We start from the raw sequence: 13,840 nt of genomic DNA on the forward strand, positions 1-13,840 counted from the left end.
GGGTGTAGTTTCCAAAATGGGGTCACTTCTGGGGGGTTTCCACTGTTTTGGGCCCACAGGTGCCCAGAAACCAATCCAGCAACATCTGCACTCCAAATGGCGGTCCTTCCCATCTGAGCCCTGTGGTTTGCCCAAACAGCAGTTTATGACCACATATGGGGTATTGCCGTACTCGGGAGAAATAGCTTTACAAATGTTGGGTTCTTTTTTTCCTTTATTTGTTGAGAAAATGAAAAAATTTGCGCTAAAGCTACGTCTTATTGAAGAAAAAGGACTGTTTTTATTTTCACTGCCTAATTCTAATAAATTCTATGAAACATCTGTGGGGTCAAAATGCTCACTACACCCCTAGATGCATTCCTCAAGAGGTGTAGTTTCCTAAATGGAGTCCCTTTTTGGGCGTTTTCATTGTTTTGTCCCCTCAGGGGCTTTGCAAATGTGACCTGGCCGCCGCAAACCATTCCTGCTCAATGTGATCTCAAAAAGACAAATAGTGCTCTTTCCCTTCTAAGCCCTGCCGTGTGTCTAAACAGCCGTTTATTACCACATGTGGGGTATTGTTTTACTCGGGAGAAATTGCTTTACAAATTTTGTGGTGCTTTTTCTCCTTCAGTCCTTCTGGAAATGAGAAAAAATTAGCTAAACCTACATTTTCTTTGAAAAAAGGTAGATTATTATTTTCAGGGCCTACTTCCAATAATTTCTGCAAAAAAACTGTGGTGTCAAATCGCTCACTATACCCCTAGATAATTTCCTCAATGGGTGTAGTTTCCAAAATGGGGTCACTTGTGGGGGGTTTCCACTGTTTTATCCCCTCAGGGGCTTTGTAAATGTGACATGGCCTCCGAAAACCATTCCTGCTAAATGTGAACTCCAAAAGCCAAATAGCGCTCTTTCCCTTCTCAGCCTTGCCGTGTGTCCAAACAGCCGTTTATTACCACATGTGGGGTATTGTTTTACTCGGGAGAAATTTCTTTACAAATTTTATGGTGCTTTTTCTCCTTTAGTCCTTGTGGAAATGAAAAAAAATTAGCTAAACCTACATTTTATTTGAAAAAATGTAGATTTTCATTTTCACAGCCTACTTGCAAAAATTTCTGCAAAAAACCTGTGGGGCCAAAATGCTCACTATACCCCTAGATAATTTCCTCAAGGGGTATAGTTTCCAAAATGGGGTCACTTGTTTGGGGTTTCCACTGTTTTGTCACCTCAGGGGCTTTGTAAATGTGACATGGCCTCCGCAAACCATTCCTGCTAAATGTGAACTCCAAAAGCCAAATAGCGCTCTTTCCCTTCTCAGCCCTGCCGTGTCTCCAAACAACCGTTTATTACCACATGTGAGGTATTGTTTTACTCGGGAAAAATTGCTTTACAAATTTTGCGGTGCTTTTTCTCCTTTAGTCCTTGTGGAAATGAGAAAAAAAATCGCTAAACCTACATTTTCTTTGAAGAAATGTTGATTTTAATTTTCACGGCCTACTTCCAATAATTTCTGTAAAAAACCTGTGCGGTCAAAATGCTCACTACACCCCTAGATAATTTCCTTGAGGTGTCTAGTTTCCCAGATGGGGTCACTTTTGGTTGATTTTGACTGTTTTGGCACCGCAAGAGCCCTTCAAACCTGACATGGTGCCTAAAATATATTCTAACAAAAATAAGGCCCCAAAATCCACTAGGTGCTCCTTTGCTTCTGAGGCCTGTGCTTCAGTCCAGTAGCATGCTACGGCCACATGTGGGATATTTCCTAAAACTGCAGAAACTGGGCAACAAATATTGAGTTGCATTTCTCTGGTAAAACCTTCTGTTTTATAAAAAAAATTGTATTAAAAATGTATTTCTGCAGAAAAATATGAAATTTGTAAATTTCACCTCTACTTTGCTTTAATTCCTGTGAAATGTGTAAAGGGTTAAGACATTTTCTAAATGCTGTCTTGAATACTTTGAGGGGTGAAGTTTTTAAAATGGGGTGACTTTTTTGGGGTTTCTAATATATAAGGCCCTCAAAACCACTTCACAACTGAACTGGCCCCTGTAAAAATAGCCTTTTGAAATTTTCTTGAAAATGTGAGAAATTGCTGCTAAAGTTCTAAGCCTTGTGAGGTCATAGAAAAATAAAAGGATGTTCAAAAAACGATGCCAATCTAAAGTAGACATATGGGTGATGTTAATTAGCAACATTTTTGTGTGGTATAACTGCCTGTCTTACAAGCAGATACATTTAAATTGAGAAAAATGCTAATTTTTGCAATTTTTCGCTAATTTTTGGTGTTTTTCACAATTAAATACTGAACATATCGAGCAAATTTTGCCAGTAACATAAAGTCCAATGTGTCACGAGAAAACAATCTCAGAATCACTTGGATAGGTGAAAGCATTCCTGAGTTATTACCACATAAAGTGACACATGTCAGATTTGAAAAATGAGGCTCTGTCAGGAAGGTCAAAAGTGGCTAAAGAGGGAAGGGGTTAAAGCACGGTTTGTTCCCAGCCTTATCTTTGCTAACTACACACTGACTATTGGTGAATGATTGCCCTGCCTCTGGCTCCTATTTATCATTCTTGTTTGGCCATTACACAGATTTGTTTTATATATATATATATATATATATATATATATATATATATATATATATATATATATATATATATATATATATAGCCTTGTAATAAAGATCAATAATAATGATGTTGTTTGCAAACTCCAATATGAGTATGCAATGGTAAGGTTAAACAAAAAAGACCAAAAATCCTGCGTCTTTTTCTTATATTTCTATCCAAGCAATATTTATAATAGTACATAGTTTACATTTCTGCTTATTAATGCGTTTATGAATATAAAGACAATGGAATGCTCTAATATTTTAGTAAACCTATGATACTATAAGAAACCAAATAGCATTTTATTGCACATTATTGTCTTCAGTCAAGCAAATATCATTGTATTTTCTGTTTAAGAGCATCTCCAGCAGGGAGACATTGAGCCTTACATATAAAATCTGGTTCCAGCTTTCAAATTTCCAGAGTATTTAAAAATAAGAGAGGATCGGATTGGTCACTATGTTTTAAGAACTGAAAAGTTTCCGTTTTGCCCAGTTTTCCTGCATTAGGGCCAAAGTCGCTCCTATTTCTTAAAGGGATTGTCTGGTTTCAGCAAAATAATGTTGTTGTTGTTTTTTTGTATAATTAAAGGGGTTGTCCACTACTGAACAACTGATGACCTATCCACCGGATAGGTCATCAGTATATCATCGGTGGCGGGTCCTTCAGGCGCTCCGGCTATCTCCGGGCACCGGATGTTATGGCCCATTATGCTATGTACGGAGCCGGAAGCAGTTGGCTCCGTACATAGCATAGCAGCCGAACTGCAGCTCTGCTCCTATTCCCTTAAATAGGAGCAGAGCTGCAGTACGACAGCTCGTCGGCCTTTCAGTGGCCGGAGCCCACTGCTTCCGGGATGGACGCCTGGTGCTCAGAGGCAGCCAGAGCGACTTAATGGTGCAGGGTCCGAGTGTTGGACCCCCACAGATCATGTGCTGATGACCTATTTGGTGGATAGGTCATCAGTTGTTCAGTAGTGGACAACCCCTTTAAGTAATACAATTTTCCAATATACTTTCTAGAATAATTCCACGCGTTTTTCACGATCCCTGCTTGCAGTCATTCAGTAGGAACAATTTTTGTTTGCTACAAGTGGAGACAGTTTTCTCTATGGTCATGTGATGGACATACGGTTGCTGGGATCGTTACAAGACACAGCTCTGATACACATACTGTAACGAGCAGTGCACCTGTGTGTCCATCATGTGACCATGGACAGAATTGTATCTGCTGGCAGTAAACTATGAATGTTCCTACTGAATGACCGCAAGCAAATCTCTTGAAAACCGCTCGGAATTTATACAGATCTTACATAGGAAAATTGTATAACTTTTAATTATAGGAAAAATTTTAGTTTTCCAAAACCGGACAATCAATGTAGTTTCATGATACAGCGGGAAGATGTTTTATATAGGCAGGCGCCAAAGTAACAGGACCTAACATAGTTACCTTTTGTCTTCTAGGCCTGTTTTTTAATTTTTATTTTTTTTTAAATGAAACCGTATATCAGTTTGTTGGGTTTAACTTTTAACTGCTTTTTATTAAAAATTATTTTTACTTTTTCAGATACAGCTGCTTTTGTATGCTGTATACACAGCAGCTGTATAGTGCGCTGAAACCTGTATCCGTCAGGTCACCGGCACTGACTGGTTCAGTGACAGTGGGTAGACACCCAGGATCGAGCTGTAATTGATAAGGCGGCAACACATTTATTTAGTTTTTTATGTATTTGGTACTTTTGCACAATATAAGCAAGATTTATAAAAAATATATATTGTTGTGTCGCCGCATTCCAAGTGCTATAGCTTTTTTATTTTTCCGGGACAGTGGTCCTAGTGAGTTCTATGTAGTTTTCCGTCAAGCCACATATATTGTTGTTGATAGTGAATTATTAATCGAGAATGGAGCTACTTAGTTATATTAATGTGCCTCATTATGTGTAATGACCATTTGGTCCTAAAATGAATAAGAATTTTGAAAATGTTTAACTAGTTGAAGGTTATTGTAACAATTGCCTCATGAATCCATAAAGAACCATTAAGAAGTTTCACAACTCATTTTACCTGTATCCATTAGAATAAAATGTGTTAGAAAATATTGATAAAGGTGTGGCAGCAGTACGTTATACAACCCAAGTGGGTAAAACTATGGACTTACATTGTTAGGCCTTGTCCCACATTTTGGTGCACTCTGTGATGCGTTTTCTTTAGCCAAAGCAAGGACTGGAACCATGACTTCTATTGGACGTTTTTATTATGAGGTATCAATCTAGCCAGTTTTATAGTTATTTATGTGTTATGGTTTGTTCTCCTTGAAGTCTAGGACCTTAAGGGGGAGTACACGCTGAGTTTTTTTATGCAGAAACCGCGCCGCAAAAAACGGCCGAAAATGCCTCCCATTGATTTCAATGGGAGGCAGAAGCGGTTTTTTCCCGCGAGCCGGTTTTTACGCCTCTGACCTCCCATTGACATTAATGGGAGTCAGAGCAAGTGTATTTTGCGGTGTTTTATGCCCGTGGCGCACAATGTCCGCGGGCGAAAAACGCTGTGTAAATTTTCACGGCGTGCAGGCAGATCCAAACTGAATTTTGAGGCAGATTTTCCTCCTGCAAAAAACTCAGTGTGTACCCAGCCTAACGCGTAATTTAAAAGTGACAGTGTAATGTCCGTGGCTGCGGGCTGACCGCTCCAATCCCCTCCTGACAGCCGCAGCCACGAGTCGACAAGCGCTGGACCCAGCCTCCTCCTCAGGAGACGCCAGCGCTCGCTTCCACTCACCTCAACCGGATCCCGTAGGGTGCGCGCACACGCTCATGCCCGCTCTTAAGGGGGCAGCGCGCGTACCGGACTTTTGATGAACTTTGACCCGTGAGTACCCTGGACTATGAGGGGTCCAGCCCCCTGCTTTTTTTCCTGAGCGAAGTTGATGTTTCCTAGTTTGTCTATGTGATGGCCGCCTAGTTTGTTTCTTGTTCCTGTACCTGTTCCTGTTCCTTGCATTCCATACCATCCTGGTCGAGCACTGTGCTGTGCCAAAGTCGTGTTGTGCTGTATTCCACGTCTGACCTGCTTCACCTCGTCTGACCTCTACCTGCTGCCTAGTCCTAGCCGAGCCTGCCCTGCTGCTGTCTGAGCTGTCATACCTATACGAACTATAGACATGCACCTGTACCCTGTTGGCCAGCTGCCTTACCGTAATCCGCACTGGTCAAAGATGAGACTAAACTATTCTACAAGCTCCACTCTATAGACTTTTTCAGAAAGGGGCAAACCCCTGCATTCATTCAGAACTGCATATCTTCCGCGGAAAAATAAAGTTGGTTATAAAATAGCTGTTGGCCAAACGTCTATCTGACAGCTATTTCACCCAGCTTTACCATAAACATGCACACTCGTTGGGCGTGCATATTTACTTTAATACGGGGAGGGGAATTAGTCGATGCTGGTTGTTCCTGACCGCAGCCTATCTCCGATGGGAACAAAGGATCAGGCATGTTGAAATCCAGCATGCCAGATCCATCGTACCTCTGATATCTGCCTTTGAGAGGGGGGGGATTGGGAGGCCATGCATGGGCGTGGAATTCCACCACATTATCAGCACATTGGCCGTTACTCGCCACTGTAAACAACTTTGATGGCGGCGTAACAAACATTTACTATTCGACCATTAACAAGCTTCTATTTAATGTGTATGGCCACCTTTATAATCAACTAATTAAAATCATCTGAAGAACAGTGAAACAACAACAATCTATACTGTGTGCGCAATTATTAGGCAAGTTCTATTTTTGAGGATTAATTTTATTAATGAACAACTACAGTGCTTTTGGTCAATGCAAAATGTTAATAAACTTCAAACCTGAATGTTTAAGAAAGTAAAAGTGAGGTTTTGGCTTTCTTAGTAGAATATCTAGGTGTGCATAATTATCGGGCAACTACTAGTGTGCAGAATTATTATGTAACAAAGGGCCTGTTCACATCAGCGTTGGCTTTCCGTTGAGGGATTCCGTCTGAGGTTTTTCGTCGTGGAACCCCTCAACGGAAACCTTAGCTTCCGTTTGCATCACCATTGATATCAATAGTGATGGAAACATTGCTAATGGTTTCCATTTGTCACCATTCCGGCAGGTTTCCGTTTTTTGGACTAAATCAATAGCGCAGTCGACGGCCAACATTGATCTGAACAGGTCCAAAATGAAAGAAAAATGTTCCCATCTCTTTTGTTTATTTTCATCTGTTAAATTGAGACTAATAAACAAACAACTCAAAGCTTAGGCGAAATTCACACGACAGGGATTCCCGGCCGGGTGCCGGCCGTTCATAAATCGGCCGGCACCCGGCTGCATTAGGAATAATAGACCCCTAATGGGGCTATTCACACGACCGATTTTTTGACGGCCGGGAAAACCGCCCGTCAAAAAATAGGACATGCTCTATTTTCAGCCGGGTGCCCGGCCGCCCGGCTCCCATAGAAGTCTATGGGGCTGGGTAATACACGGCCATCACCGGAATGTGTTCCGAGTGATGGCCGGGTCTACCGTCGCTCGCGCACTCTCTCTCCTCCTCCTCACAGTGCAGAGTGCATGTGAGGAGGAGGATCTTTTATTGCTCGCTGTAGGAGTCGGAATCCCCAATCCCCTGCTGGGGATTGGGGATTCCGCTACAGGAGAAGTGAGTGACTACACTGTCCATATATGGACACAGCGAAGTCACGCACTTCTGCAGCGGAATCCCCGACTCTATTGCCGGGGATGCCGCTACAGGAGAAGTGAGTGACTACACTGTCCATATATGGACACAGCGAAGTCACGCACTTCTGCAGCGGAATCCCCGACTCTATGGCCGGGGATGCCGCTACAGGAGAAGTGAGTGACTACACTGTCCATATATGGACACAGCGAAGTCACTCACTTCTGCAGCGGAATCCCCGACTCTATGGCCGGGGATTCCGCTACAGGAGAAGTGAGTGACTACACTGTCCATATATGGACACAGCGAAGTCACGCACTTCTGCAGCGGAATCCCCGACTCTCTGGCCGGGGATGCCGCTACAGGAGGAGTGACTACACTGTCCATATATGGACACAGCGAAGTCACGCACTTCTGCAGCGGAATCTATGGCCGGGGATGCCGCTACAGGAGAAGTGAGTGACTACACTGTCCATATATGGACACAGCGAAGTCACTCACTTCTGCAGCGGAATCCCCGACTCTATGGCCGGGGATTCCGCTACAGGAGAAGTGAGTGACTACACTGTCCATATATGGACACAGCGAAGTCACTCACTTCTGCAGCGAAATCCCCGACTCTATGGCCGGGGATTCCGCTACAGGAGAAGTGAGTGACTACACTGTCCATATATGGACACAGTGACGTCACTCACTTCTGAAGCGGAATTCCTGACCTGTGGCAGGGAATTCCTCTTCAGGAGAAGTCAGTGACTACACTGTCCATATATGGACATTGAAGTCAGTGACTTCTCCTGGAAGGGGGGGGGATGGGTGCAACCTACAGGGGGCAGGGTGGCATCACCTACAGGGGGCAGGGTGGCATCACCTACAGGGGGCAGGGTGGCATCACCTACAGGGGGCAGGGTGGCATCACCTACAGGTGGCAGGGTGGCATCACCTACAGGTGGCAGGGTGGCATCACCTACAGGGGGCAGGGTGGGTGGCATCACCTACAGGAGGCTGGGTGGGTGGCATCGCCTACAGGGGGCAGGGTGGGTGGCATCGCCTACAGGGGGCAGGGTGGGTGGCATCGCCTACAGGGGGCTGTGTGGCATCGCCTACAGGGGGCTGTGTGGCATCGCCTACAGGGGGCTGTGTGGCATCGCCTACAGGGGGCTGTGTGGCATCGCCTACAGGGGGCTGTGTGGCATCGCCTACAGGGGGCTGTGTGGCATCGCCTACAGGGGGCTGTGTGGCATCGCCAACAGGGGGCTGGGTGGCATTACCTACCAGGGGGGCTGGGTGGCATTACCTACAGGGGGGCTGTGTGGCATCACCAACAGGGGGCTGGGTGGCATTACCTACCAGGGGGCTGGGTGGCATTACCTACCAGGGGGGCTGTGGCATTATCTACAAAGGGCTGTGTGTGGCAACAAATTTAAATGAAATTCATCCGATTTTAAAACGGACAGGGAAAAAAACGGATGCAAATCGGGTCCAAATCGGCCGGAAAAAACGGCAACTCGGCCCGGAACGGAATCGGAACGGATGCAAATCGGATGCAAACCGGCCGGGAAAATCGGCCAAAAACGGCCGATTTTCCCGGCCGACACTCGGACCCTGTCGTGTGAATGAGGCCTTACAAATAAACCGTTCTGACATTTCCACAAAAAAAAAAATCAGTGACCAATATAGCCACCCTTCTTTTCAATAACAGTCATAAGCCTTCCATCCATGGAGTCTGTCAGTTTCTTAATCTGTTGACTATCAACTTTTTGGGCAGCAGCAACCACAGCCTCCCAGACACTGTTCAGAGAGGTGTTCTGTTTTCCTTCACCGTAAATCTGCCGTTTAAGAAGGGCCCACAAGTTCTCAATAGGGTTTAGGTCAGGTGAGGAAGGGAAAATGTCATTATTCTTTCATCTTTAAGGCCTTTACTGGCTAGTTATGCAGTGGAATACTTCGATGCATGCTATGGCGCATTGTCCTGCATAAAAATTATGGTTTTCTTGAAAGATGCAGACTTTTTCCTGTACCACTGCTTAATGTGTCTTCTAAAAACTGACTGTAGATTTGGGAGTTCATTTTTAGTCCATCTTCAACACGAAAAGGTCCAACTAGCTCATCTTTAATAATACCAGCCCATAGCAGTACCCCAACTCCACCTTGCTGGCGTCTGAGTCTATGTGGAGCTCTGTGCCCGTTACTGATCCAGCCACAGGCTCATCCATCTGGTTCATCAAGAGTCATTCTCATCTCATCTCATCAGTCCATAAAACCTTTGCAAAATCTGTATTGTCCCAGTCTTGACGTTTCAACTTACGTGTCTTGTTCAGTGGTGATCGGGCTTCATGCTTCCTTACCTTGGCCACGTCTCTGAGCACTGAACACCTTGTAGTTCTGGGCACTCCAGGGAGGTTGCAGTTCTGGAATACGACAGCACTGGAGGATAATGGGTTCCTGGTTGCTTCACGTTTGATTCCCCTCAAATCTTTGGCAATTAATTAGCTTTTTTTTTTTTTTTTTCTCAACACGTTTCTTGCGACTCTGTTGACTATTTGCAACAAAACGTTTGATGGGTCTGTGATCACGCCCCAATATCTTAGCAATTTCAAGAGTGCTGCATCCCTCTGAAAGACTTGTAACAGATTTTTACTTTTTCGAGTCAGTTAAATCTCTGTTTTGGCCCATTTTGCCAGAGGAAAACACGCTGCCTAATAATTATACACACCTTGATATAGGGTCTTGATCTCCTTAGGCCACACCCTCCCTCATTACACAAATACACATCACCTGATATGCTTCAATCCAATAAGCAGTCAAGTTTATACAGCTTGGAGTTGGAAAATATGCATAAAAATTATGATATGGTCAAAATACTCGTCCAATAATTTTGCACACAGTGTAATAAAGTGAAAAGCATCGTTTAGCTCAATACGAACAAAAAAAATCTATCGGCAAAACATAAAACAGTGGTCAATTTTTTGGTAAAAGTAACAGCCACGCGTTTGTAATGTGTTACAGCTGTCTGCCAGCTGGATAGTTATCAGTGAAATATACACCTGAATGATATGTTGACAAGGTAAAAATAAGGGAACAAACACATGTAACCACCTCTGTCCAGCCAAAATGACTTGTTGGTATACCGCAAATCAGCGCGGTTTTCAAATGAGAGCAGGTAAAACTGTTGTTTACCTGCATAAACCGCATTAACAATCGTTTAAAAACTGCACGTGTCGACAGTGTTCAGTCGCATAGAGCCTGCACCACAGCTGGAAAGGGTTCACTACGTGTATTGTTACCCTGATAGTATTTATGATGTACAACTTGTTTTTCTACTGGTTTGTTTGCAGGGTGTGAATGTGGAGAAAAAAAAACAAAGAACGATTGTAATTTGGTTGATCTTATTAATGGTTTAATTTTGCCACAATAAAGGAGATTTGTCCTACAATTCGTGAGATGTATTAATGCTATATTTTTGATCCAAGAACCAGAAATAGTTGATAAGTGACAACATTCATTGTACATAAGGAACATATTGTTCTATTGCGTTTACATAGGATGCTGGATACGTGTCCAGCTAAATTAATAGACAAGTCGATTTATGGACTTTATTTAATTTTAATGTGAGGCTTATGGCTGTATAATGATGGGATTTGACCCACAGTTCGCAGCATATTTTACAAAAGGATCAATCGATAGAGTTGACCTGTAGGGTATATACTCTCCTCAACATTGAAATTGCTACACCAGGAAGGGCATGCTGTAAGGTTATGCAAATCGAGGAAGTAGCAGGTGTCGCTAAGATCTGCAAAGGATTAGCTTTTCAAGCACCTGGCTCCAATCTGTTCCATGTGCGGGGGACATAAAAGACCGATTGAAAGCAAAGTTTTTAGCCTCAAAAATCGTATCAAGTGGTGTGGGATGATTGTGCGATGCCTCCTGTTCGTCAACGAGCCAGTTATCGCCACTTGTTTCAAACTGAGAGGGACAGAATCCTTGAACTGAGAGACCTTGATTTATCACTCTGTCAGATCGCTACGTGCCTAGTCCGAGATGTCACCACTGCTCATAGTTATGTGTCCCAGAGTTTTGGAGAAAAACAATGAACGTGAATGACCGCCAGACGTGTGCGGAGGCAAACCTCTGCATGGACGGATCGTCTGATTGGAAGAATGGCGCGTAGTGATCCACTCTGTACTGCAAGTGAAATTGGACGTCACATGCAAAGCCTAGAGTGGCAACCAGTGTCGACACAGACCATTGGAAGTCTTTTGCTTGACATTGGGCTACGAGCCAGACATCCAGTTACAGTTGTATTCCATTGACCACACGCCACCCCTCTCAAAGGCTATCATGGTGCACAGAAAGACCATGTGGCAACACCGTGAAAAGGCCTTCACAAGGGAACGTCACACCGGTCCTACTCCCGGGATTCTGGTGTGGGTTGGCATAATCTACGGTAGCCGGACCCCTCTAGTCTTTGTTTCAGGTACAGCAACAGTTTGGCGTTACATTGATTTGGTCGTGGAACCAGTGGTACGGCCATTTCTCCAAAGCGTCCCAGAAGCCAATTGTCAACAGGACAATGCCTGGCCCCATGTTGCTTGTGCTACTGTGAGCAGCCTGCGTGGCCTAAGCTTGCCTACCATGGCCTGCAGCATCTCCGAACTTGTCTCCTATCGGTCACATCTGGGTCATTGGTCAGCAATTGCAAAGGGAGCTGGCAGCAGCCAATCTTGATTATTTGCGCGCCCAGCATGGCATAACATTCCTCAGACCACCATTAATAACCTCATTGGTAGCATGCCAAGATGTGTAAGTGCATGTATTTCTGTGCATGGTGCTCATACTCTATACTGAATAAATCAATGTGTTTGGAATAGTTTTTTTACATTTTATCACTTGCATATCATTAACATGTCTATCGATCCTGTGATTTCCACAATTATAAAACTTTTCCTTCCTGGTGTTGCAATTTCAATGTTGAGAAGTGTATATTATAGCTATACTTGAAGTATGTCATATTATAAGTAGCAACTTGTGTTTTTTTACACTCCTTATCTGCATTATGGCTTACTGTATTACCCTCATTGCCTTATTACATAGATAGTAAATTATTAACTTGACACATTGTTAAAGTAATGTAATTGTGCCATATAGTTGTTGGGTGTATTCTTATGGAGGTTCAGAGTTTGGGAAGTCTGACCCGTATATAGATGCATATTTGTAAATGGAGTTAATGTCTGTTTAGTTTGTGGCAATTTAAGATCAACTTTAATAATGGTGTTTAGTTACATGGGATTGTGCTTAAGGGAACAGAGCTGTTAGAACATCACTATGATTATAAGCAACTATCCCTCAAGATGTGACTTGTTTAGGAACGCAGCTAACCCATGTATTGTCTTTGAATTTTATTTATTACCTTATGTAACATGGTAAAAAGTTACAGGTCTTTGTGTGGGACTTATGATTTTGTATTATTTTATACGATGTATACTGCATATTTTTTTATTTTATTTATAAACACCTTCTAGAAATGATGAGAGAAGGATGATAAGTTCCATCCTGCCATGCTCTTTTCAATGGCCATGGTATAATCAAAGCATTGATGCATACTTTTATGATGACGGGCTCATTCACTGCCCTGGAGTCAATCTCATTATACTAACATGGGGATGACTTCAATATAAAAGCAGTTTCTATGGTGCGTGGGTATGGGGATTAGATCTTGACAGAGGATCACGTTGTAATCCACTTTTGGAGATGATGCAAATCTTCTGGAATAGGGAAAGCAAACAATGTGCCTTCCTCTGCCACCGTTCTAACTGTTGAACTTGACAGAACTGTGTCACTTAATGCACCTTTATTCCTTTTGTCGTCTTTCTGCAGTGGTCACGTGGCCCAAGTCAACACCGTCCCTGCTGGTAGAGAGTAAGTCACTAAGCTCTGTTTGTCTGTGAAATCACAAATGAAGCATAACCGCAGGGATTTTGGTTCTCTCTGTTCTCTGTGCAGTTACTTTACGCCACAATATATTTTCTTCAAACGGTGCATCTTTAGTATTTTACAATATTATTTATTTTGTATCATTTCTTAGTTATTTAGCCCTTTTCTATTTCCATTTCCTCATGGCATTGATATACACTTCTACGAGTTGGGGAAATACCTACAATCTCATCAATGGCTATTCATCCACTTATCTCAGTAGTGCTTGCTATATTACTTAATAGGTTAGCAATTGGTCAGAGTCTAAGCTTCTATCTTTTTACTCTGCAAGATACAGTCTCTTAAGAGTTTTGCACTCTCATTTTACAGAGTACCAACCCCACTATTTTAACAATATTCGCTCTTTGGGGTGAGGGTCACTCTCCTGGCAGCGCTGCCGTTATTCTCTACATTTGGCAGACTCCTAGCATCCACATAACTAGGATTTCTATTGAGCACTTTAAATAGCATTCTATTCTCTTTGTGAGAGGACTTGGATAAAGATATGGGACGATATAATTTTTTTGGGTGCTACAGAAAGCTTATTCAGATCTACTACTCTCTTTCTACAGCTATCTTTCTTC

The 13,840-nt window shown here is 43.0% G+C and overlaps 1 protein-coding gene across 6 annotated transcripts in view; it reads left to right on the plus strand.

Annotated features, from left to right (window-relative positions):
- FAM13A (family with sequence similarity 13 member A) overlaps positions 1-13,840 on the plus strand; it is a 303,023-nt gene that overhangs the window by 196,608 nt on the left and 92,575 nt on the right. For all 6 annotated transcript variants that reach the window (XM_075860670.1, XM_075860672.1, XM_075860669.1 and 3 more), the window contains one exon: positions 13,161-13,202. In XM_075860670.1, the coding sequence (XP_075716785.1) occupies positions 13,161-13,202 (42 nt within the window). The remainder of the gene's footprint in view (positions 1-13,160; positions 13,203-13,840) is intronic.

This window comes from Rhinoderma darwinii, chromosome 1, assembly GCF_050947455.1.
Source record: "Rhinoderma darwinii isolate aRhiDar2 chromosome 1, aRhiDar2.hap1, whole genome shotgun sequence".
Lineage (NCBI taxonomy): Eukaryota > Metazoa > Chordata > Amphibia > Anura > Rhinodermatidae > Rhinoderma > Rhinoderma darwinii.